The sequence below is a fragment of the Schistocerca serialis genome, chromosome 1, assembly GCF_023864345.2.
Source record: "Schistocerca serialis cubense isolate TAMUIC-IGC-003099 chromosome 1, iqSchSeri2.2, whole genome shotgun sequence".
Lineage (NCBI taxonomy): Eukaryota > Metazoa > Arthropoda > Insecta > Orthoptera > Acrididae > Schistocerca > Schistocerca serialis.
The window spans coordinates 682,116,614-682,141,272 of record NC_064638.1 but is presented as its reverse complement, the minus strand read 5'-3'; the positions used below and the strand labels follow the sequence as shown (position 1 = coordinate 682,141,272).

The following is a 24,659-nucleotide window of genomic DNA, read 5'->3' as shown; positions in this document are numbered from 1 at the left end:
ATAGAGTAGCTTGGAGAGCTGCATCAAACCAGTCTCAGGACTGAAGAACACAACAACAACAACAACAACAACAACAGTGAAGATTTCATCTTACGGCCACTAGAACTATGAGGTTATGCGAAGAGGTATAAAGCGAGTACAACACGCAGGTGACACAAACGAAGGGTCTGTGATACTTGTGTGTGTAAGCTAACGTTAGCGTCTGAAGCAGGCTTACTTCATCTTTATGTGAGATGATGAATGTGCCAAAGTTTAAACAGAAAGGATCCTACCTGGACAGTATGAAGATAAAATACTGTTTCTAATCAGGTAAAAAGTGTGTGGTCATATCAGCTAGAAAATATGTTTTCGCACGTGACGTGTGTGAACAAAAAAATGGTTCAAATGGCTCTGAGTACTATGGGACTTAACATCTATGGCCATCAGTCCCCTAGAACTCAGAACTACTTAAACCTAAGGACATCACACAACACCCAGTCATCACGAGGCAAAGAAAATCCCAGACCCCGCCGGGAATCGAATCCGGAAACCCGGACGCGGGAAGCGAGAACGCTACCGTACGACCATGAGCTGCGGACGTGTGTGAACAGTGATTGCAAATGTAAACACATGTAAACAGCAAGAAAACCACAATAGTATTCTGTTTCTGGTCGGTGTGCAGAAGTTTTGAATTGTGATTTGGTTTTGATATGAGAGGACTGTCGAGTCGTTTAACAAATAAGTTAAAATGTATTTTTGGGTTAGATTCGAACCAGCGATCTATAAACATCATCTTATGACATTCGAAGGTTTAGCGTATTAACAATTTTTTTTAAAAAAAGGAACCTTCCGCAGTTTTTTTTTAAAAAATGGGAACCTTCCCTGCGCCCAAAGGGAGGGGTGGGGCCAGAGTGGGCAGGCGTCGAAACCCGAGGCCTGGCCACAATGTACCATTCCCACCTTTCAGGAACCAAGGAAAGCGTCGGGAACGTGGAGCAGAGGTACAATGAACATCGTTTATTTATTTATTTCCCTTTTCTTTCTTTGTTTTCTTTTTTATTTATTTCTTTAACGTTAATACTACTGAGAATAGCAGGAAACCAGCATCGCAAGGAGGAGGGTGAAGCGAGACATAAGACTCATTGAGACTGTCATTGTACATGTTTTCCCAGAAGAACATTCCAATGACCAGAGAATATATCGGGTCTAAGTGTGGAAGAGGTGGGGATCAACTCTTCATAACAGGAACACCCCAGCTCTGGGGACGGTTAAGGAAGACACTGCAAAGGAAACTGGAGAAAAATTGTCTGTATTTTTGATTGCGGACAACTGCACTATGGCGTTCATTAAGGAACTGACAAAAATCAAGATACGTTTCTCGTCATCAGCAAAGAAGTAGTGAGCTGCGTGTCCGCAAATCCACTTCACAGCCTTCGTCTCCGCTTGCGAGAAGTATTCCACGTCCAGAAAGAGGAGCATTTGAGTAGGTATCTGATGAAGAATCGGACGGATAATTAGGGGAAACATCTGCAGCACCAGGAATCTGCATACCAGGTGGTGCTCGTCTGTGTCCAAAACATCACAGGCGACACACAACGGGGCGTCTGCGAGGTGAATCCTGTGAATGCGTGACTTGCATACTTGCTTCATATTGACAGTAAGGTGCCATGCACACTGGACGTCAGTGTCAAGATAAGGATTGCCAAACGGCACACCAGTCGATGTGGGGATGCTTCCCCTCAACTACATCCTGTGACCTGTGCTGTTGAAGGAAACCTTAGATCGCCTTCGTGGACGTCAAGTGCGCTGGCGGTGTCACAGTACGGACGTAGCTCAGTTCAAGGAATAAGTGGCGTAAGCAAAAGGGCGGCGGGATTTTAGAAAGCTGGATAGGTGGTGAGAGAGACAGTGGTGCAAGGACCTCCAGCAACAGGCTGGTAAGGCGCGTAGGACTACAGCGCGACAATGTCATGTGAAAGCCAATGTAAAGGGCTATCGCTCTCTCAGGCACATTATAAGGACCTAAACAGCCCCTGCACCACGGGAGGGTGAGGGTCTCGTACCTTATCTTGAACAGCAAGCCGTGGCAAGCAAATGAACAGTGCTGCTGGCAGGCGGCTGTCCATGGGTGGCAGAATACGAAGTGTCTGTGCCGTGTGTAGGATACGTCACGTCAAATATATATTTACATATTGTGTCCGTTGCAGAAGATCGAGTGCTCGTAAACGGTGATCTAAGAGACCAGCTCGTAGCAGGGAATGTAGACATCGGCAGTGGAGGGCAACTTTCCGCCGCAGATCACTTGCGTAATCGAGTCCTAAGCAACGGATAGTATCAGGTACACGCAAAGAAGCATCATTGTCCGCAGGAAGCAACGCACCTATAACCACGGCACTCGATTTGCAGACGTTAAGGCAGCTACCAGAAGCATCGCCGTAGGTGGTAACCCATGCAAGTGACTCTCTGATCTCAGCACCACTACGAGGAACAATGACGAGATCGTCTGCTTAAGCAGTGCAGCTGAATATATGGCCACCGAGAAACATCCCAGAGTGGCGTTGACGGAGGCAGCAGAGCAACATTTCTATGGCGAAAGACAACCGAGTTACTAAATCATTCAGTTGAAGCTGGCAAAAAACAACAATATCCCTAGGAGTTTAATTTCGTTGAATCACATTATCCTTCGTTGTAACAGATAGAGGGCACATCTCGTAGCCAAGTTAAGGTTAACTTCATAGTGCAACACACTTTGAATTAAGTTAGTGAACTTTTGCGTTGAAATGGTGCAATTCGTCGGTACAGTGCAGCAACACTTTAAGCAACTTCTTTTACTCTGGAACACTCAAAAATAACTTTCCATGTTTTTTTTATAATTGTATTTGTACAGTATGTTACTACACATCATCTGTAACACATTTTCCAAAACTTAAATCCCAAAACAAGTCATCACTGTGAATTAGCATTATAACATAAAGAGCAGCGAGCTAGCCAGCGACATCTCTGGCATCACATGACCCGGATGTAGCGTTTTAGTGGGCTTTCCAACTATTTGAATTTCATTTCCGTTTTTCTAAAAGAATATTGAAATTCAAGAGGAATGAAAAGCGCGTCAGCAGCATAAAATGACATAATTAATCATTTAAAGCAGTTTCCAGAAAACAGTCAAATAATGTATTATGTTTTCATATTCACGATCGTGGCCTCACCTTATACATAAGCAAAAAGGACACCTGCGAAATCCACCTACTGTAGACTTTGGACCACTCTACAGATTATTGTGCCACCACAACTTTCAGTCCAGAATATAATGCTGTTGTAAATAAATATATTCTGCGTTTTCTTAAAATGACTCCATAACTGCCTACATATACAGCAGTAGTAGGGCAAAGTTCGTTTCAGAGCGTTTTGTTAGTGCAGGCTCCCTACATTCAGGTGCAAATATGTTGTTCTCTTTTGATTGACAGGTCCTTAAACTATTGTACTGCTACGAGGATTATGATCCCCTGAGGATAATCTTTCCATTTGACTGACAGGTTCAAATGACTCTAAACACTGTGGGACATCTGAGGTCATCAGTCCCCTAGACGTAGAACTACTTAAACCTAACTAACCTAAGGACAGTACATACATCCATGCCTGAGGCAGGATTCGAACCTGCAACCATGGTATCAGTGCGGTTCAGGACTGAAGCGCCTAGAACCGGTCAGCCACAGCAGCTGGCGATTGACAGGTCCTTAACCTTTAACCTATTGTTCCCCTACCCCTCCCCTCCCATTCCTGCTCCAAACTCCTTAGGAAACCTCCAACCCTGACCCTTCTTCCTCGCTGATACATGTACACTTTCAGCCCTGAGTTATTCGAACACCCCATCTCATTCAATCAATCTGACTATCTAAATAATTAAGTTGATTGATTAATTAACATCTACCCCTCTGGTAAACTCCCCAACCATCTCCTCCACAAACACCCCCCCCCGCCCCTTCCAGGAAATTGTCTGCACTCTGTTGGAGAGGAAGTATCTCACGACAGGAAGTTCAGTTACATAGCAGAAGGTGTATTGTTTATTTATAAAAAATTCAATTTTCAAGGGTTTGATCTCCCTTGCTTATCATTCTCTGCTGTTTGAGAAGATGCATGTCTTGTTAATTAAATTAAACAGAAGTAACTGAATCGATCGCTTCCTATTTCATCCCAGCTGTACAAGGAATACCACCATGAAAGACCCATCACACATTATTACACATTTAAAAATCTTTCGACTGCCAAGCACGGACCATCTACTAGCCTGCGCAGAACGCAGGCTCCCCAGAGTTGGGATGCACCAGGGGCGACGTGTCTGTCAACAGCTGCGCCATGTGCTGGTGTCCAAGAGGTGTCCCCCTGCAGCCCATGGCTGACAGACGCTAATCCATGAATGAAAGCACCAGCTGGGGCAACACTTTGATTCCTGATACCAGAGAAATTCCTGTCAAAACACTTGCTCTCTCGGTTTCCCTCTGTCTCTCTCTCTCTCTCTCTCTCTCTCTCTCTCTCTCTTCCTTATGTTCCATAGCATGCCACTGCTTGGCCTGCATGTGCCATCAGTCGTGGTCAGATTGAACTGCAAACCAAGCAGCATTCAACCCATAAACCTGTGGAGAATACTGATGCACGCAAGAACTCCTTCCAAGGCAATGTGCTGGAGACGAAGGATCTGATGACAGGAAATTCAATTATATATCATAAGATGTGTTGTTTACCTATAAAATTCAATTCGCAGTGGCTGGATCTCACTTTCATTTGGTGGGATAAACTAACATCCGGCAACTACATGTCCTAATTACGTATTTAACTGCTGCAGATTGCAGATGTCGTTTTATTGAAAAATTTTCATGTGTGTGCTCACCCTGACATGCGCGGATGGACTGAGCTAGTGCACAGTGCACTAGATGGAAATAATCGTTTTGCACTATCCTGTCAAATTAATTGTTTAACAATCTAGAGGAGTCAAGTAGATTGCTTAAAATACTCATTTACACCTTATGATGACCCTCCTTCAGAATAAAACATATTTTCAACGGTTGAGTATCGCATGCAAACACTATGCAAATCAGGTAACGAAATTTCCGTCACAAACAGATCGTCCCCCCATGAACCATGGACCTTGCCATTGGTGGGTAGGCTTGCGTGCCTCAACGATACAGATAGCCATACCGTAGGTGCAACCACAATGGAGGGGTATCTGTTGAGAGGCCAGACAAACGTGCGGTTCCTGAAGAGGGGCAGCAGCCTTTTCAGTAGTTGCAGGGGCAAGAGTTTGGATGATTGACTGATCTGGCCTTGTAACATTAACCAAAACGGCCTTGCTGTTGTGGTACTGCGAATGGCTGAAAGCAAGGGGAAACTACAGCCGTAATTTTTCCCGGGGGCATGCTGCTTTACTATATGGTTAAATGATGATGGCGTCCTCTTGGGTAAAATATTCCAGAAGTAAAATAGTACCCCATCCGGATCTCCGGGCGGAAACTACTCAAAAGGACGTCGTTATCAGGAGAAAGAAAACTGCCATTCTACGGATCAGAGTGTGGAATGTCAGATCCCTTAATCAGGCAGGTAGGTTAGAAAATTTAAAAAGGGGAAGGTTAAAGTTAGATATAGTGGGAATTAGTGAAGTTCGGTGGCAGGAGGAACAAGACTTCTGGTCAGGTGAATACAGGGCTATAAATACAAAATCAAATAGGGGTAATGCAGGAGTAGGTTTAATAATAAATAAAAAAAATAAGAGTGCGGGTAAGCTACTACAAACAGCATAGTGAACGTATTATAGTGGCCAAGATAGACACGAAGCCCATGCCTACTACAGTAGTACAAGTTTATATGCCAACTAGCTCTGCAGATGACGAATAAATTGAAGAAATGTATGATGAGATAAAAGAAATTATTCAGGTAGTGAAGGGAGATGAAAATTTAATAGTCATGGGTGACTGGAATTCGACAGTAGGAAAAGGGAGAGAAGGAAACACAGTAGGTGAATATGGATTGGGGCTAAGAAATGAAAGAGGAAGCCATCTGGTAGACTTTTGCACAGAGCATAACTTAATCATAGCTAACAAATGGTTCAAGAACCATAAAAGAAGGTTGTATACATGGAAGAATCCTGGAGATACTAAAAGGTATCAGATAGATTATATAATGGTAAGACAGAGATTTAGCAACCAGCTTTTAAATTGTAGGACATTTCCAGGCGCAGATGTGGACTCTGACCCCAATCTATTGGTTATGAACTGTAGATTAAAACTGAAGAAATTGCAAAAGGGCGGGAATTTAAGGAGATGGGCCTGGATACATTGACTAAACCAGAGGTTGTACAGAGTTTCAGGGAGAGCATAAGGGAACAATTGACAGGAATGGGGGAAAGAAATACAGTAGAAGACGAATGGGTAGCTCTGAGGGATGAAGTAGTGAAGGCAGCAGAGGATCAAGTAGGTAAAAAGACGAGGGCTAGTAGAAATCCTTAGGTAACAGAAGAAATATTGAATTTAACTGATGAAAGGAGAAAATATAAAAATGCAGTAAATGAAGCAGGCAAAAAGGAATACAAACGTCTCAAAACTGAGATCGACAGGAAGTGCAAAATGGCTGAGCAGGCATGGCTAGAGGACAAATGTAAGGATGTAGAGGCTTATCTCACTAGGAGTAAGATAGATACAGCCTACAGGAAAATTAAAGAGACCTTTGGAGAAAAGAGAGCCACTTGTATTAATATCAAGAGCTCAGATGGAAACCCAGTTCTAAGCAAAGAGGGGAAAGCAGAAAGGTGGAAGGAGTATATAGAGTGTCTATACGAGGGCAATGTACTTGAGGACAATATTATGGAAATGGAAGAGGATGTAGATGAAGGTGAAATGGGAGATACGATACTGCGTGAAGAGTTTGACAGAGCACTGAAAGAGTCGAAACAAGGCCCCGGGAGTAGACAACATTCCATTAGAACTACTGACGGCCTTGGGAGAGCCAGTCCTGACAAAACTCTACCATCTGGTGAGCAAGATGTACGAGACAGGCGAAACACCCTCAGACTTCAAGAAGAATATAATAATTCCAATCCCAAAGAAAGCAGGTGACAGATGTGAAAATTACTGAACTATCAGTTTACTAAGTCACAGCTGCAAAATACTAACACGAATTATTTACAGACGAATGGAAAAACTGGTAGAAGCCGACCTCGGGGAAGATCAGTTTGGATTCCGTAGAAAAGTTGGAACACGTGAGGCAATACTGACCTTACGACTTATCTTAGAAGAAAGATTAAGGAAAGGCAAACCTACGTTTCTAGCATTTGTAGACTTTGAGAAAGCTTTTGACAATGTTGACTGGAATACTCTCTTTCAAATTCTAAAGGTGGCAGGGGTAAAATACAGGGAGCGAAATGCTATTTACAAATTGTACAGAAACCAGATGGCAGTTATAAGAGTCGAGGGGCATGAAAGGGAAGCAGTGGTTGGGAAGGGAGTGAGACAGGGTTGTAGCCTCTCCCAGATGTTATTCAATCTGTATATTGAGCAAGCAGTAAAGGAAACAAAAGAAAAATTTGGAGTAGGTATTAAAATCCATGGAGAAGAAATAAAAACTTTGAGGTTCGCCGACGCCATTGTAATTCTGTCATAGACAACAAAGGACTTGGAAGAGCAGTTGAATGGAATGGACAGTGTCTTGAAAGGAGGATATAAGATGAACATCAACAACAGTAAAACGAGGATAATGGAATGTAGTCGAATTAAGTCCGGTAATGCTGAGGGAATTAGATTAGGAAATGAGACACTTAAAGTAGTAAAGGAGTTTTGCTATTTGGGGAGCAAAATAACTGATGATGGTCGAAGTAGAGAGGATATAAAATGTAGACTGGCAATGGCAAGGAAAGCGTTTCTGAAGAAGAAAAATTTGTTAACATCGAGTATAGATTTAAGTGTCGGGAAGTTGTTTCTGAAAGTATTTGTTTGGAGTGTAGCCATGTATGGAAGTGAAACATGGACAATAAATAGTTTGGACAAGAAGAGAATAGAAGCTTTCGAAATGTGGTGCTACAGAAGAATGTTGAAGATTAGGTGGGTAGATCACGTAACTAATGAGGAGGTATTGAATAGGACTGGGGAAAAGAGAAGTTTGTGGCACAACTTGACTAGAAGAAGGGATCGGTTGGTAGGACATGTCCTGAGGCATCAAGGGATCACAAATTTAGCATTGGAGGGCAGCGTGGAAGGTAAAAATCGTTGAGGGAGTCCAAGAGATGAATACACTAAGCAGATTCAGAAAGATGTAGGTTGCAGTAGGGACTGGGAGATGAAGGAGCTTGCACAGGATCGGATGGATTAGCATGGAGAGCTGCATCAAACCAGTCTCAGGACTGAAGACCACAACAACAACAACAACAACAGATCGTAGCCCTAAATATATCCGAGGGTATGTACACACTGGCCTTTGAGGATATGGACACCACCCTCCACCACAATTTTTACACTAAACATATCTGGTGAAAAAAAATCCTGACGATCACACAAATTAGCAGTCAGAAAGAGTGCCGTCCACCAACTGCAGGGTAGCACCACCTGCACTGGCAGGGAGAGAGAGAGACCCACACCCATGCTGGCCATTTCCACCCATACTGAACGCATGTGTGCACACAGCTAACAGACACAATAAACTGATCAGTTCACAAAGAGATAGGAAGGTTCTATTGCGTAATAGAATAGAGACAACACCAAATACCACTACAAAACAGAATTCACTGCGATGTATTGAGAAGCACTAAATACGACACACTCAAGCCATGATCCAACCCATAATAGTAGTAGTAGTAGTAGAAGTTGTCGTGGCTAGATGTTGGAGATCGCTATCAGTCGGGAATTGGCATAGCGACTAGATTTTTAAAGCACTATAGATCTCCTAATCGGTTCTCTCCACTGTATTCGGAAGAAGAAAAGCTCTTCTGCATGAGAGGATCGATACAACAGCAAATGCACTGCAAGGCAGAGTCCACTGTAATGTATTGAGAAGTGATAAACAAGGCACACAACAATACCCAGGTTAATTAATTAAACTGATCATGGGAGTCACTTCGCTAGGAGGGAAATTTTTCTTTTTCAGTAGTCGGAATACACTCAGCAGGTAGTTCAAATGGGAATCCCTGCATGGAAGAATATGTTCTTTTCAAGGAACACTATCGAGAACCGTCATTTTAAACAGATCACCGAACGATTCTACAGCCGGAAACATACATTTCGCATAAGAACAGCGCTATTATAAACATGATCACAATGACTATGTTACTGTCACCCTGCATAAAAGTGGTGTTGGTTCTACAGGCACAGCCGGTCGAAGTGGCCGTGCGGTTCTAGGCGCTACAGTCTGGAACCGCGAGACCGCTACAGTCGCAGGTTCGAATCCTGCCTCGGGCATGGATGTGTGTGATGTCCTTAGGTTAGTTAGGTTTAAATAGTTCTAAGTTCTAGGGGACTAATGACCTCAGAAGTTGAGTCCTATTGTGCTCAGAGCCATTTGAACCATTTACAGGCACACACGTGGGTCGCTGATATGATTACGTTTTCTGGTAGAAATGCTGTCTGAAATTTGGAATCAAGTCTCCCCATTCAACCACATACCAGCATTTCATCCTATGAAGATGTCTTTTAATGATTACAACCAGTGGTGAATCATATTCATGCCACTCTCATGCCCTGAAAAGAGTCACCTTTTTCGAACCTATCTGCTACAGGAAAACTCCAACGTGGCATTAGACAGTCCCTCTACAACTTGTAACTATTCCTCAGTCTGTGCCCCGCCCTCCATGCAGCTTAGTCAATGTGATCGTCCCAGTTTAAGGCGCAACTGAGTAGAGGTAGGAGAGCGCTGTATCTACGGCCTTCTGGATCCCTTGGAGAAACAGGTTGAGCTGAGTTAATGCGACAGGACCATCTTATTTGACCACTCGGTGGAAATGGGAACACTTTGTCGTAGCTTCGCCACCGGTGTACGATGTGTAATATCAGCGCCAAAACTAAGCTTCTCCTGCAACATATGGTAGTATAAATGACAGTACGGGAACTGGAAGAAGGACTGGAAGAAGGACGAGTGTTTTGCTACACCAATTCTGTGCATTTCCAAACTGCATACAGGTACTGCCCTCCAAAGGAGATCTGCATCGCTCAGGGAGCATTCACGTCTCTCACCCAAACACTCTGTCATCTTTATTTTGTACCATCCAACAGAAAAACTACCAACTATAAAAGCTCCGGTAACATCATCCGACAGAGAACTCGATAACATTTCTCCGCGCCCTGTCTTCAGATACATATAGCAGAAACAAATACCGTCTGTGTGCTGGCATCTAGCATATGTGCCTACCCTATTAAATATACAGTTACTGATCCATTGGAGCAGGTGGCCAGTGATCGAAGTCGTTTGCACAGACCCGAGTAAAGTTTCGTCACCTGTAATGTAGTAGGACGATAATCCACAGACTATTGCTCACAACAGAGGGTCCCTGTCTTGTTGTTTGATACATTGTTTCTTTTCTGTTATAACACGTCTGAGCGCTGTATTACTACACCTTTGTACACATCCATACATTTTCTTTTCTCCACCATGACTTCGATGTATGTGTCAGATTCTAAACTGGCATTAACATGTATCGATCCATTCGCTCTCACGGAAAACTAGACATTTCATGGTGTAAATCATGTTGCAGCTGCCCCCACAACAAACATACTGCATGATTGAAATAAAAGGTAGTCACAACATAAGTAAACTGAGAGAGTTTTACTGCACTGTGGAGCGCAATTGATGACCTCTACTTTTAAACTCATCTTTCACAGTGACAGAGTAACAGATGGCTCGGTGTTCCATTTTGACTGATTCCTCTGATTGCAGTCAAGCATGTGTTCTTCACTGTTTCAGTGCTAGCCATCCGCAGAAGGTATTGCCTCTCCACCAAGACTCTTTCTCCATCTTTAGACAACTGAGGTCAGTCAGTCACGATGTGGCAATCAACAATCTAAATACTAGATTGCGAATATAGTTAGATGACTATGCTGTACGTCTGTTCATTGTTAACTCTGGTATATATATATATATATATATATATATATATATATATATATATATATATACCAGACAGCAATATACATATTTCACCAGGCAGGGATCTACAAATTTCTAGCACTTTGATCGTAGGCCATAATTTACGATTATGATTCCACGTCTTTCCCTTTACAGATTGCCGGCCGCGGTGGTCTCGCTGTTCTAGGCGCTCAGTCCGGAACCGCGAGACTGCTACGGTCGCAGGTTCGAATCCTGCCTCGGGCATGGATGTGTGTGATGTCCTTAGGTTAGTTAGGTTTAAGTAGTTCTAAGTTCTAGGGGACTGATGACCACAGCTGTTAAGTCCCATAGTGCTCAGAGCCATTTTGAACCTTTACAGATTGGTGTCACAGAGCATAGTCACATTCTTGAATAATCACTGGTTTCATTTGCAGCTGAGCAGAGGTAGACAGCTACATTTCACGTCTCATGAAGGAGCAGAGCGAGCAGAGTACCTAATTATTGTTTCTCAGCAATCTTACTCACGGTATCCATACAAGCGCACAATATCTCTCCAGATGCGCGCATGTCGAGGAGGTAAGCATCCCTTGTCGGTTTATAGTAGATGTGAACGGGTTGTGATGATAACAGATGGTTATGAAGAAGAAATATGTGGTTTATGCATGATGGAGCTCCAGACGGACTTAATTTGGAGCATTTTACATAAATCTACTGCACTGTGAATTCAGAAGCGAAGGTATTGGTAAGAGAGAACATAAACACATGTATTCCTGAAACTGTACGATTCTACACTTAAAACTCCCTGTAGTGCTAAAACGATGTGGCTTCTGACCTATTAGTTGTGCGCAATGCAGCACTGGTATATTGGAATCTAAGAAATATATCCCCAACCCATGACATACATTCTCCATGCAAGTTTCTCTACGATAAGCTATGGCGACATGTTGTAAAATGATAAAACTGCTATCTTGCACAGAACAGAAAATATCGATTCCTGTAACACAAACACTACATAGTTTTCCAGAAGTGCATGACTTGCCCTGTTCCCAGTCATTTACTTGCATGTGTTTAGGATATAAAAGTGTAGTAACTGTCGTTTTGTACCTATATGAAACTGAAGACTCGATTTAAGTCCAAGATGTGACAGAGAAATGGAGTACTTCACATACATCTTCGTTCATGTAGAGGAAGGTACCGAAATAAGTTTTCCATCAATGGGCATGTTTCATCACACATGAGTTGGAAGTCCTCTCCTGACTCTGGTTTAGAGAGGTTTGCCGTTAACGATCGATGGTAGATAGTGCTCCAAGTCGCACACAGAACACCTAGTTGTATACGAGTTGATTGCAGGTTATACCACACAGTTGATGCACCCCGAGAGAAGACTGGAAAAAAAAGGTTAAATGTGTAAGAAATGACCTATAGCAACATCTCCCTCTCTCCCTCTCAACCGATCACTTCATCTACTTCCTGTCATCCTTTAATGCGTATCCAAGAAAGTTTAGAGGCAGATGGATCTCTTTTCCAGGAAAGCATCAAAAACATCAGTCGACTTGCATGTATCACTATTACCTCAATAGACATACAATAGAATGCTACAATACAGCACAAGTTGATTTGCTGACGCCGTAAGGTTGCGGATGGCGGAGAGTACAGAGAAGCACGTTTTAAATACTATTTGTTAGGATTTAAAACACCTAATAGTCCTGCACATGTTCAAACACGCGATCCACTCTGCAGCGGTATATTGCAGTCATCCCAGCCATTGTACAACACTCTATAGCTAAGGACACTTTATAAAAATTTATAAGGCTGTGCCAATAACTTTGGGGTCACACCTGGGCTTTCGATCCGACATATATTAATTTTGTGCTCTATATATGGCGGTCCCCCACGTTAAATATTCTATTCCAACTGTCTTATCACTGTCAACAAAGAATGTTTCTCTGGTTCCCAGTGCTTCCATGTTTACCTTTTCTCGTATTTATCTTGCTGTCACATGCTCGTTCCCATGTACAGGAACTGCCCGGCACCAAGCAAACCACATCCAAATATTCCCTCAGTATTTTCACATTTCGAAGTATTTTCCCCCAATTTGTACACATTTTCCGTCATTTTTTCTTAATTTTAGTGATGACATGTCACTTCTACCCATGTGATCATGACATCACTTCACGTTCCATATTTTAAAATTTCTTGTGAATGCAATACAGTTGCCAACACCTAGGGCAAATGTACTGTTTTTTCTGGTTGGACAGTATAGTATAGCACTGTACTCGAATGCATCCAACCTCATATTCTACAGCTGCAATGAGTTTGCTCCCTGCATGTCTGTGTTTGTGGAAGTGACGTGCATGGGTCCCATGACCCAGAGTAGACCCGAGTTAGTGTTCGAGTGTGGATACACCAAGCGTTATATCCGGAGCGATGTAGGGATGTGGATCCACAATATGCCAAATCCGGTATAGGATTTGAAGTGGATCCACCACGTGTTATATCCAGAGTGATGTTGTAATGCAGCTCCACAATATACCACGTCTGGGATAAGGTTTGAAGGTGAATGTGCCACGCGTTATATGCAGAGCGAGGTTCAGAGGCTGATCCTTAACGCGTCACATCTGGGATAGAGCTCAGGGGTGTATCAGCCATGCATTACATCCGGACATGTGTTCTGTGTTCGAAGTTGGATTCACCAGCGGGAGGACCGGGCCATAGTAGCCATATCCATCCACTCGATACAATTTCAAACGAGATTCGTCCGACCAGGCAACATGTTTCCGATCATCAACAGTCCAATGTTAGTCTTGACAGGCCCAAGCGAGGCGTAAAGCTTTGTGTCGTGCAATCGTCAAGGATACACATGTGGGCCTTCGGCTCCCAAAGCCCATATCGATGATGTTTCATTGAATGTTTGCCACACTGACACTTGTTGATGGCCCAAGGTAGAAAGCTGCAGCAATTTGCAGAAGGGTTGCACTTCTGTCACGCTGAACGATTCTCTTCAGTCGTCGTTGGTCTCATTCGTGCAGGATCATTTCCTGGCCAAAATGATGTCGGACATTTGGTGTTAATGGTACACTCATGAAATGGTTGTACAGGAAAATCCCCACTTCATCGCTACCTCGAAGATTCTGTGTCCCATCGCTCATGTGCCGACTATAATATCACATTCAAGCTCACTTAAACCTTGATAACCTGCCATTGTAGCAGCAGTAACCGATCTCAAAACTGCGCCAGACACTTGTTGTCTTACATAAGCGTGCCGACTGCAGCGCTGTGTCTTCCGGTTTACATGTCTTGGTATTTGAATATGCATGAATACACCAGTTTCTTTGGCGCTTCAGTGTAAATTTTTGTAAGTGTCCTGAGCTAAAAAAATCGTTCAAATGGCTCTGAGTACTATGGGACTTAATGGCTATGGTCATCAATCCCCTAGAACTTAGAACTACTTAAACCTAACTAACCTAAGGACAGCACACAACACCCAGTCATCACGAGGCAGAGAAAATCCCTGACCCCGCCGGGAATCGAACCCGGGAACCCGGGCGCGGGAAGCGAGAACGCTACCGCACGACCAGGAGCTGCGGACTGTCCTGAGCTAAAGAGCGTTGTATTAGTGGCTGTGGTGACTGCAGTATACAGCTACAGCACAGATCGTATGTTTGACCATGTTATATATTAACAAACAGTATTTACAATGTGCACCGCTAATCACAACCTTGCAACAGCAGTTAACAAAAAGATGCATTATGGCAGCATTCTACTGTACGGCTATTGAGGAAATAGTGGCACATGCAAGCCGACAGTTGTCTCTAATGCTCTCCTGGAAAAGAGAGCCCTATGATCGGGGTCCTATAAATATGTAGATCGATGTCTGCTGTGCTTTGGTATATATATATATATATATATATATATATATATATATATATGTGTGTGTGTGTGTGTGTGTGTGTGTGTGTGTGTGTGTGTGTGTGTGTGTGTGTGTTCGAGAGTTAAGAATGAATGTACATACTGCTCAGTCATCTGTCTACGTTTGCAATGTAGTATATACTACTTGCAAAAGAGTGGAGAAACGGTTTAGCGATGGTACAGGAACTGGGAAGCATACTGCTGTGTCATTAATCTGCACTGAAGAAGTGGTAAAATTGCTAAATTTGAACGCACTATCAACACATCTATTGCAGTACATCGACTGTGTCTTTTCCATCTACCCACTGGTGCTCTGTTGGTTACTAGCTAATGATTGACTGACTTCAGTTGTTAGAGATGGAGAAAGAGTCTTGGTGGTTGGGCAACACCTACCAGGGATGGATAGCACTGAAACAGTGATCATGTGCATGACCGCAGTTTGAGGAATCAGTCGAAATGGAACATGGAGCCGTCTGTTACTCTGTCCCTATGAAAGATTAGTTTAAATATAGAGGTCATCAGTCAGCTTCAGACAGCTCTTTGGAAACGCTCCACAATGCTGGAAAACTTTCCAAGTTTCCTTATGTTGTGACTGCCTTTTATTTCAATCATCCAGTGTGTTTGTTGGTGGCGTAGCAGCAACATTATTTACATTTTGCGATGTCCAGTTTTCTGTGAGAGCCAATCGATCAGAACATGTTAATGTCAGTTTAGAAAATGACACATACATGAAAGTCGTGGTGGGAAAACAATATGTATGGCTGTGTACAAAGCTGTAATAATACAGTGCTTGAAAGTGTTACAACAAAAAAACAATGAATCAGACAACAAAACAGGGACACTCTTGCAGCTGATAGTCTCTGGGATATCGTCCTACTACATTACAGGTGACGAAACTTTACTCTGGTCTGTGCAAACGACTTCGATCACTGGCCACCTGCTCCAATGGGCCACATATACTAGATGCCAGCACACAGACAGTATTTGTTTCCACTAGATGTATCTGAAAACAGGAGCGCCGAGAAATGTTATCGAGTTCTCTGTCGGATGGTGCTACCGGAGCTTTTGTAGTTTGTAGTTTTTTCTGTTGGATGGTATAAAATACCAATGTTTGGGTGACATACGTTAATGCTCCTTGAGGGATGCAGATCTCCTATGGAGTGCAGAAGCTGTATGCAGTTTGGGTATGCACGGAACTGCAGTAGCAAAACAGTCGTCCTTCTGCCAGTCGCTCTTTCAGTTGCTGTACTGTCTTTTGTACTGCCTCATGCTGCTGGAGATAGCTTTGTTTGGCGGTGATCTTACACAGGTGGCGGAGCTACGACGAAGTGTTATCAATTCCACCGAGTGGCCAAAAAAGATAATCCTATAGCAATAAATCACCTCAACCTGTTTCTCCAAGAGGTCTAGAAGTTGATAGATACAGCACTCTCCGACCTCTGCTCAGTTCCACCTTAAATTGGGACGATCACATTGTCTAAACTGCAGGGAGAGCGGGGCAGAGACTGAGGAACCGTTACAGGTTGCAGAGCGATCGTATATATCCATGTTTGGAATTTTGCTGTAGTAGATAGTTTCGGTAAAGGTGACTCGTTTCAGGATATGAGAGTGGCATGAGTATGAATCACCAGTGGTTGTAATCATTAAAAGACATCTCCATAGGATCCACGGGAGGTATGTGATTGATTGGAGGGAATTGCTTCCAAATCGCAAAAAGTATTTCTACCTGAAAGTTTAATGGTATCAGAGCCTCTTCTGTGTGTCTGTAGAACCAGGACGACATTTTATGCAGGGTGGCGGTAGCATAGTCATTGTGATGGTGTTTCTTACAGCGTGGTCCTCCTGAGAAATGTATGTTGCTGGGTAAGAATCCTTCTGCGGTCACTTTCAAATGTCGGTTGTCAATAGTGGTCCTCGAAAAGAACGTCGTCTTTCCACGAGGGATTCCCATTTGAACTGCCTGCGGAGTGTAATCCGACTACTGAAAAAGAAAACTTTCTCGCCATGCGAAGTGACTCTAATGATCAATTTAATTAATTAACCTTTCAGTGACATGCCACCTGGCGGGTGGAGGCGATAGCCACGGGACAATGGATATGGTTCTAGACTTGGCGTTTTTGTTTCCTTGGGACGATATTTTTTAACGGTATTTGAATATCTCAGCTACATAGAGAGAGACTACCACCGAAATAAAATCAGATGTATTTCCGAATTGATAAAGTGATACATAGCGTAAACCTTATATTTACAACTTCTCTGAGCTGTTACCTTAATGGATAGTGTAAAAATAAGGAGGTGTCCTATGACAGTGTAGATCTTAGCATTCGATCAGAGCCGAAAATGACTTAAATATTGTAGCCCTGTGATGCAGAACGTGACAAAGAAGCAAAGATATTTTTCTACCCTATCAGAGAACACTTAGGGGAAATATAAGTTATGCCTTAGTCCTATGTAGGATTTTCACAAGTAACGGTACTTTAGCGCTCTGAAAACCCGTGCATGGTCCGATTTCACTTAACTTCGTTAATAACTCGTATAAAAGAGAGAAATTCGAGGTATATGGTTAACAACAACTCTTGACTCGGATTGGGTAAAGCAGATTTTTTAAACTGGTGGCCTATGTCAGGGTGGAATTTCTTAGAACTACTGTATACCGTCGTGCTGCAGCTGCTTGTTTTGCAGTGCACCTTGGCTGGCTGCAGCAGCAGTCACGAGGAGCTGGCAACTGGAAGTAAGATATTAGCTAAGCCTGAACCAGATACAAAGAATCTGTCTTATCTTGCTCACGGCAACAAGGGTTGGCAAAGTGACCAATATACTCGGTGAGTGTGACAGAGGCGGACATACGTGAGTTGCGTGAGAGATGATTCAAAATGAGGATGTTTGTAGTGGACATACTGATAACATCTGAATTCTTACTACTCCAGTCACCCCCGGCTGTCCTCCATGGTGGGAGTTGGTGCACTCTGGCATACATGTGTCATCGTGACTGCTGCTGCAGCTGCAGCTTTACTCTCCTCCAGTCCCTGAAGTTTGGTACTGGCAGTGAACGAGTGTGTGGGTTTACTGTGTGTGACATCCGGGAGGTGAATACATGGGATGTGCGGGTGTTCCAGTCATCTCTGACATCTGCCCGTGGTAACTACTGCTATGGACTTGATTGTGTATTCTGTCATGTTTAGCGCTTCTCAATACATTTCAGTGGACTCCGTCCTGCAAGGGGTATTTAATGTTGCCTCTATTGTATCACAAAGTGGAACCTACCTCCCTCTTTCGACATGTGGTGGAGAGAACCAATTTAGGTAGTCTATGGTACCTTCAAATACCTAATCGCGAAGTCAAATTCCCGACTGATGAATTTATTGTTTCAGACAGTTGTATTGTGTGCAGACATGCGTTCAGTATGAGCAGGCATGGCTCGGATGGGTGTGGGTCTCTCTCTACTTGCCAGGGAAGATGGGACTACCCTGCAGTTGGTGGACAGCATGCTTCGTGGTCGCGAGTTTGTGTGATTGTCAGGAATTTTTTTCACCAGATATGTTTAGTGTAAACATTGTGGTGGAAGAGGGCGTTTATGTTCTCAAACGTCAGTGTGAAGAAGATCTCGTGTACATTTAGAACTACAATCTATTTGTGACATGCCTTTCAATACTGATTAGCATTTGTTTGTGTGTGATACTCAAATATTGAAAACATGTTTTATTATAAAGAAGGATCATCATAAGATGGAAGTGAGGATATTAAGCGATCTATTTGGCCCCTGTACACTGTTAAATAATTAATTTCACAGGGTAGAGCAAATGGATTATTTCACTCTGTTCTGATATGGAATTTGTGGCAGCTTCCCTTTTTGTCTCCAGTATTAGCCGATTGGAGGAGAAATGAAAACCTACATGTTTGGATCATTGGTTCAGACAGACAAACAGGTAGTGGCATTTTGAGAGAGACAGAGACAGGAAGCGAGTGTGAAATTTCCCAATCAACAGAATACCGCCACTTGATGCTCTGTTTGGGGTCCGTGAGATAAAAGAAGTCCGATTACTGGGCCGTGGTCAGCGCTATTTAGTAATGGGATATGTAATTAGGACATTGGGCTATTTTGACTTTCATGGCGGTGCCCAGATGATAGACTCATACGCAGGAGACTTCAAACAGTGGCTACTATACCACACTTCATTCCATTCCCTGGGGATTACAGTTATTATGTCGTGGGGAGCAAGGTTGGGGGTGCAGTCATGATGTCTGCCTCCAATTGACTGATTAAATAAACAATATCTATCAATATATTATTGACTTTGATTTGAATTTGGTGTTGTGAGATCCGTCCTCTCCAGCCCAGGGTGGGTTATTTACCTACCAATTTTCTCTGGGATGGGTGGGCAGGGAATGGGTGGGACATCCGTTGGTACTGGCACCATGCACTGGCTCAGTCGATACCTGCATGTCAAGGTGAGTGGGCACATGAAAATTTTCCAATAAAACTACACCTCCAATCTGCAGCAGTGTAATTACGTAATTAGGACATGTAGTTGCTGGATGTGAGGTTATCCAAACAAATAAAAGTGAGATCCAGCTCCTGCAAATTGAATTTTATAAGTAAACATTATATCCTGTGCTATAAAATTAAATTTCTTGTCATAAGATCCTTCCGCTCCAGCACAGACGACAGCTTAGATCTCATGCCGGAATCCATTCTCAGTCAGGCAATTAGCCTGGAGGCAGTTCTTTTGTGCATCAGAATTCTGCAGGGGTTTACTGTGTAAAAGGTGCTTTGTTTGTTGTTCAGTCCAACCATGGTTGACAGCATGTGCAGGTGTGGCTGTGGTGCACTACAGGATGAGAGACAGAGAGAGAGAAACTGACAGAGAGTGAGAAAGAGGGAGAGCACATGTTTCTACAGGAATTTCTACATTATGAAGTATCAAAGTGTTGCCCCAGCTGATGCTTTTATTTGGAGATTAGCATAACATCCAGTCTGTGGGCCCCAAGCAGACACCTCTTGGACACCACCGCATGGTGCAGCTGCTGACAAACACGTCACTTCGTGGGGCCCCTGGTGCACCCCAACTCCAGGAAGCATGGGTTGTATTCTGTACAATGAGTGGTGAGTTTGTGCTTGGAGATCGAAAGAATTTTGAAATCGCAGTAACTTGTGATGGGTGTTTCATAGTGATGTTCCTTGTACAATCAGGATAAAAAAGAGCGATCTATTAGTTACTTAATTTCAAAGTATTTTACAAAACCTGAATCTTCCCAAACAGCAGAGAACGAAGAGGGAGAGAGATCCAAACCCCTGCAAATTGAATTTCTTATAATTCAACAGTATACCATCTGGTATGTATTTGAATTTCGTGAGATACTTCTCTCTGCAGCACAGAGCTCCCGGTTTCGATGTAGGGGATTGGGTTTGGTGAGGAGAGGATAGGGTTGAGGGATTTACCAGAATGGTAGGTGTTTAATTGATGACTTTAAGTAAGTAGTCAATCAAATTGATAGAGTGAGAGGGGCTATTCGAATAACTTACAGTTGAAAGTGTAACTGTATCAGCGAGGGGGGAGAGGAGAGGGTTGTAGGTTTTCTGAGGGGTTGGGATAAGGATGGGGAGGGGGAGGGGGAGGGGGAGGGGAGAAGAACAATAGGTTAAGGACTGGTCAATGAGAAGGAAGAATTATTCCCAGGGGTTCATAATCCTCCAAACAGAACAATAAGCTACAGACCTGTCAGTCGAAAGAGAAAAATATGTTTGCACCTGCATGTATGCTTTCCCCTGAATGTAGGCAATCAGTACTAACAAAACGCCCCAAAAAGAACTTTACCCTACTACTTACAGCTTTCGGTTACAAATGTTGAATTTATATTTGGTGTAGTTGAAAATGTTATAATTCGAAAATCTATAACTGTTGCGAGACTAAGCTAAGAAGTCTAATGTAGCGCACAGTTCTGGAGTCATTTCAAAAATTTCTAGTTACTGCTGACCTTGCTGAAACGAAAATTATTTTTACTATCCATCTATCTGTGTTTATGGATATATGCTGCCACACTGCACAAATCCAACGTCTGGTATCGGTAGGTTCAACACCCATCCGCTTCTGTGAAATGTCAATGAAATGAAACGAAGTACTGGTTCAGATCTCTTAAAGTCGACAGTCTGTCGTCTAGTTTCTTGCTGGCGTCCATCTTTTCCTATACTATGCTAACGTCTCTATGCTTCCATCTCTACATAACTATTGCATAGAAAATCCTCTGTAACTTGTTTGAGAGACAAACATTTCTGCCAAAGAAACATACCCAACTGAACATTATAGTGGAGACTGAAAATACCGCCTGTGTTGTAAGGTTTTTTATTTTCCAGTGCTTAGACCATGACCGGTTTTGGGGTATTACATGCCCATCATGATGTGTGGTAATTTTGTGCTGCGACCCCTATCACCACTATGGAGAACACAGGAAACGGTGTACCATCCATGATATGCGGTCGCTGATTGTACAACGCGTCGTGTACTCTCCATTGCAGTGCTAGGGCTCGCAGCACAAAATTTCCACACATGTGAAGGCCATGTAATTGCCCGAAACTGGCTGTGACCTAAGCACTGGAAAGTAAATATCCCTTCAACTCAAGTGGTATTTTAAATCTCTATTTGTTTGACACAGTCTATTCCTCGTCTTCTCTTACCATACTCTTCCTTCCACAGCCACATAAATTATTCTTCACTGACACAGAGTATGTCCCTTAAATTCTGGTAAGGGTGTTCCATATATATCCCTCACCTACTTTTTCAGTACTTCATTAAAGACAACGCTTTAAGGGGGGTGGGGGGGGGGGGGGGGGGGGGGTAGGACGCCAAACGGGCCGACTTGGAGCAGAAGAGGCACCACAGGACATTTTAATTTACACTGTCTATATTTTTACAAATAAATTCATAAAACTTTGTCAGCATGACCAGGAAGGATTCAGAATTCACACTCCTAGCAATGGAAGTTCGAAAACATAACGAAGTAATTTTTTTTACATGTGAAATTTCATCATTTTTTTCACTTACTAATGGCAGCATTTGTTGCTATAGGTACACTTTCCTTCATAAGTTAAAGATTTTTCGATGAATTTTGCATACAAACCAAATTTAAAGGTGTATGAAACTCTAGAATTTTCAAAATCAATTAAAAACTGTGGTAAAAGTTGAGGTAATTAACTAGAAAATTTGTGTTTTTCCTAAACATGAAGTTTAAAATACAACAGTTCATTCGTTTTTTCATAAATTAAATAAATTCTAGAGTTTCATACACCTGTGAGTATGGTGTGTATGATGTGTAAAATTCATCGAAGAATCTCTCTAATTTATGAAGAAAAGTGTACCTAAAGCAACAAATGCAGCCATTAGAAGAGAAAAAATGATGAAATTTCACACGTAAAAAAATTATTTTGTTATGTTTCCGAACTTCCACTGCAATGAGTGTGAATTCTGACTCCTTCCTGGTGATGCTGACAAAGTTTTATGAATTCTGTTTGTAAAAGTATAGACACTGGAAATTAAAACGTCCTGTGATGCCTCTCCTGCTCCAAGTCGGACCGTTTCACTTCCTATCGCCCGTAAGCCACGAAGCGTGCTCGGTATAACCTATCGTGACCAGCACTACGTACTAATGGGAGGTGACCAGGTCGTAGTCCGTGTTACATACGGCACTCAGTTGTAATGCCTCGGTAGCCACGATTACAGCGCCGGCTCAGTTGCAGAGTGGTCCAGTGAGTGTGCTGGAGGTGGTGACGCGTGCCTTGGTGTGTGTGGCAGTGCGTCCGCTGTGGGTGCGCGTGCTGGACCGGCCGGGGCAGCTGGTGGCGGGCCGCCGCTACGCGGTGCGCTGCGAGACTGCGGGGTCGCGGCCGCCGGCGGTGCTCACCTGGTACAAGGCGTCGCGCCCGCTGCGCAGGACCAAGGTACGTCTGCCGCCTGCGTGCCGCTTCTCCGTAGGTGGCGCAGTCATCCTGTTCTCGTACTCGAAAGTCAGTAGCATGACACTGAACATCAAACCACTTTGACACTGTTTTCCTTGAAACCAGAGCCTTCATTTATATCATCGACTTTCACTAACAATAATCTTGGCACTTGATTGTAGAATTTAAAATCAAAACTGATTTAAATTGTTGACACTTATCAACAATGAAATTAGCACTTGAGTGCAGAATTTACAATCACTATAAAATAAAAGGTTTTGGTGAACCGAGTGACGAAACAGGACCCTCTCGAACATTATTCTAACTAGGAACGATCGATGATTAATTTACTGATTTAGAGCATAATTATATAATAGTACACACATAAAAAAAACATTTTGCATCACCCCAATTCCTAGAACTCCTGGCGATAGACGTTGACTGTGGATATTGTATCACAGACACAGTCCTTTGACTGTTCAGAGATGTCACTAAAACCGCCAGCGATGTAAACAAACATGCATTAGCAGTGTATATTGGACGGAGTAGGTCCGACAGCCGATCAGTTCCAGTCATTCCACCAGGAACGAGGTACACGGCTCTTGTTGTCTCTAGTTCAACCATGCTTAGACGGTCAATACCACGGTTCGGTCGCGTCCGCATTGTCACTTTGTGCCAGGAAGGGCTCCCAACAAGGGAAGTGTCCAGACGTCTTGGAGTGAACCAAAACGACGTTGTTAGGACATGGGGGATATACAGAGAGACAGGAACTGTCGATGATGTGCCTCGCTCAGTCCGACAAAGAACTACTACAGCAGTAGATGACCGAGTCCTACGGATTATGGCTCGGAGGAACCCTGACAGCAACGCCACCATGTTGAATAATGCTTTTTGTGCAGCCACAGGACGTGTTACGACACAAACTGTCCACAATAGGCTGCATGATACGCAACTTCACTATCGACGTCCATGGCGAAGTCTATCTTTGCAACCACACCACCATGCAGCGCGGTGCAGATTGGCCCAACAACATGCCGATTGGATCGCTGAAGACTGGCGCAGGTTCTCTTCACCGATGAGTGTCACATATACCTTCAACCAGACAATCGTCAGAGACGTGTTTGGACGAAACCCGGTCAGGCCGATCGCTTTAGGCACACTGTCCAGCGAGTGCAACAAGGTGGAAGTTCCCTGCTGTTTTGGGGTGGCATTATGTGGGGTCGACGTACACCGCTGGTGGTCACGGAAGGCGCCGTAACGGGTGTACGATACGTGAATGCCATCCTCCGACCGATAGTGCAACCATATCGGCAGAATATTGGCGAGGAATTCGTCTTCATGGACGACAATTCGCGCCTCCATCGCGCACATCTCGTGAATGACTTCCTTCAGGATAACGACATCGCTCGACTAGAGTGGCCAGCATCTTCTCCTGACATGAACCCTATCGAACATGCCTGGGACAGATTGAAAAGGGATGTTTTTGGACGACGTGACCCTCCAACCACTCTGAAGGATCTACGCCGAATGGCCATTGAGGAGTGGGACAATCTGGACCAAGATTGCCTTGATGAACTTGTGGATAGTATGCCACGAAGAATACAGGCATGCATCAAAGCAAGAGGACGTGGTACTAGGTATTAGAGGTGTCCGTGTGTGGAGCAGTCTGGACCACCACATCTGAAGGTCTCGCTGTATGGTGGTACAACATACAATGTGCGATTTTCATGAACAATAAAAAGGGCGCAAATGATGTTTATGTTGA

General features: G+C 43.4%; 1 protein-coding gene across 1 annotated transcript in view; it reads left to right on the top strand.

The window, feature by feature from the left end:
- The window catches only part of LOC126424527 (nephrin-like), a 192,373-nt gene that overhangs the window by 85,707 nt on the left and 82,007 nt on the right, over positions 1–24,659 (top strand). Inside the window, exon 3 of the mRNA XM_050087297.1 lies at positions 22,680–22,897. Coding sequence (XP_049943254.1) covers positions 22,680–22,897 — 218 coding nt within the window. The remainder of the gene's footprint in view (positions 1–22,679; positions 22,898–24,659) is intronic.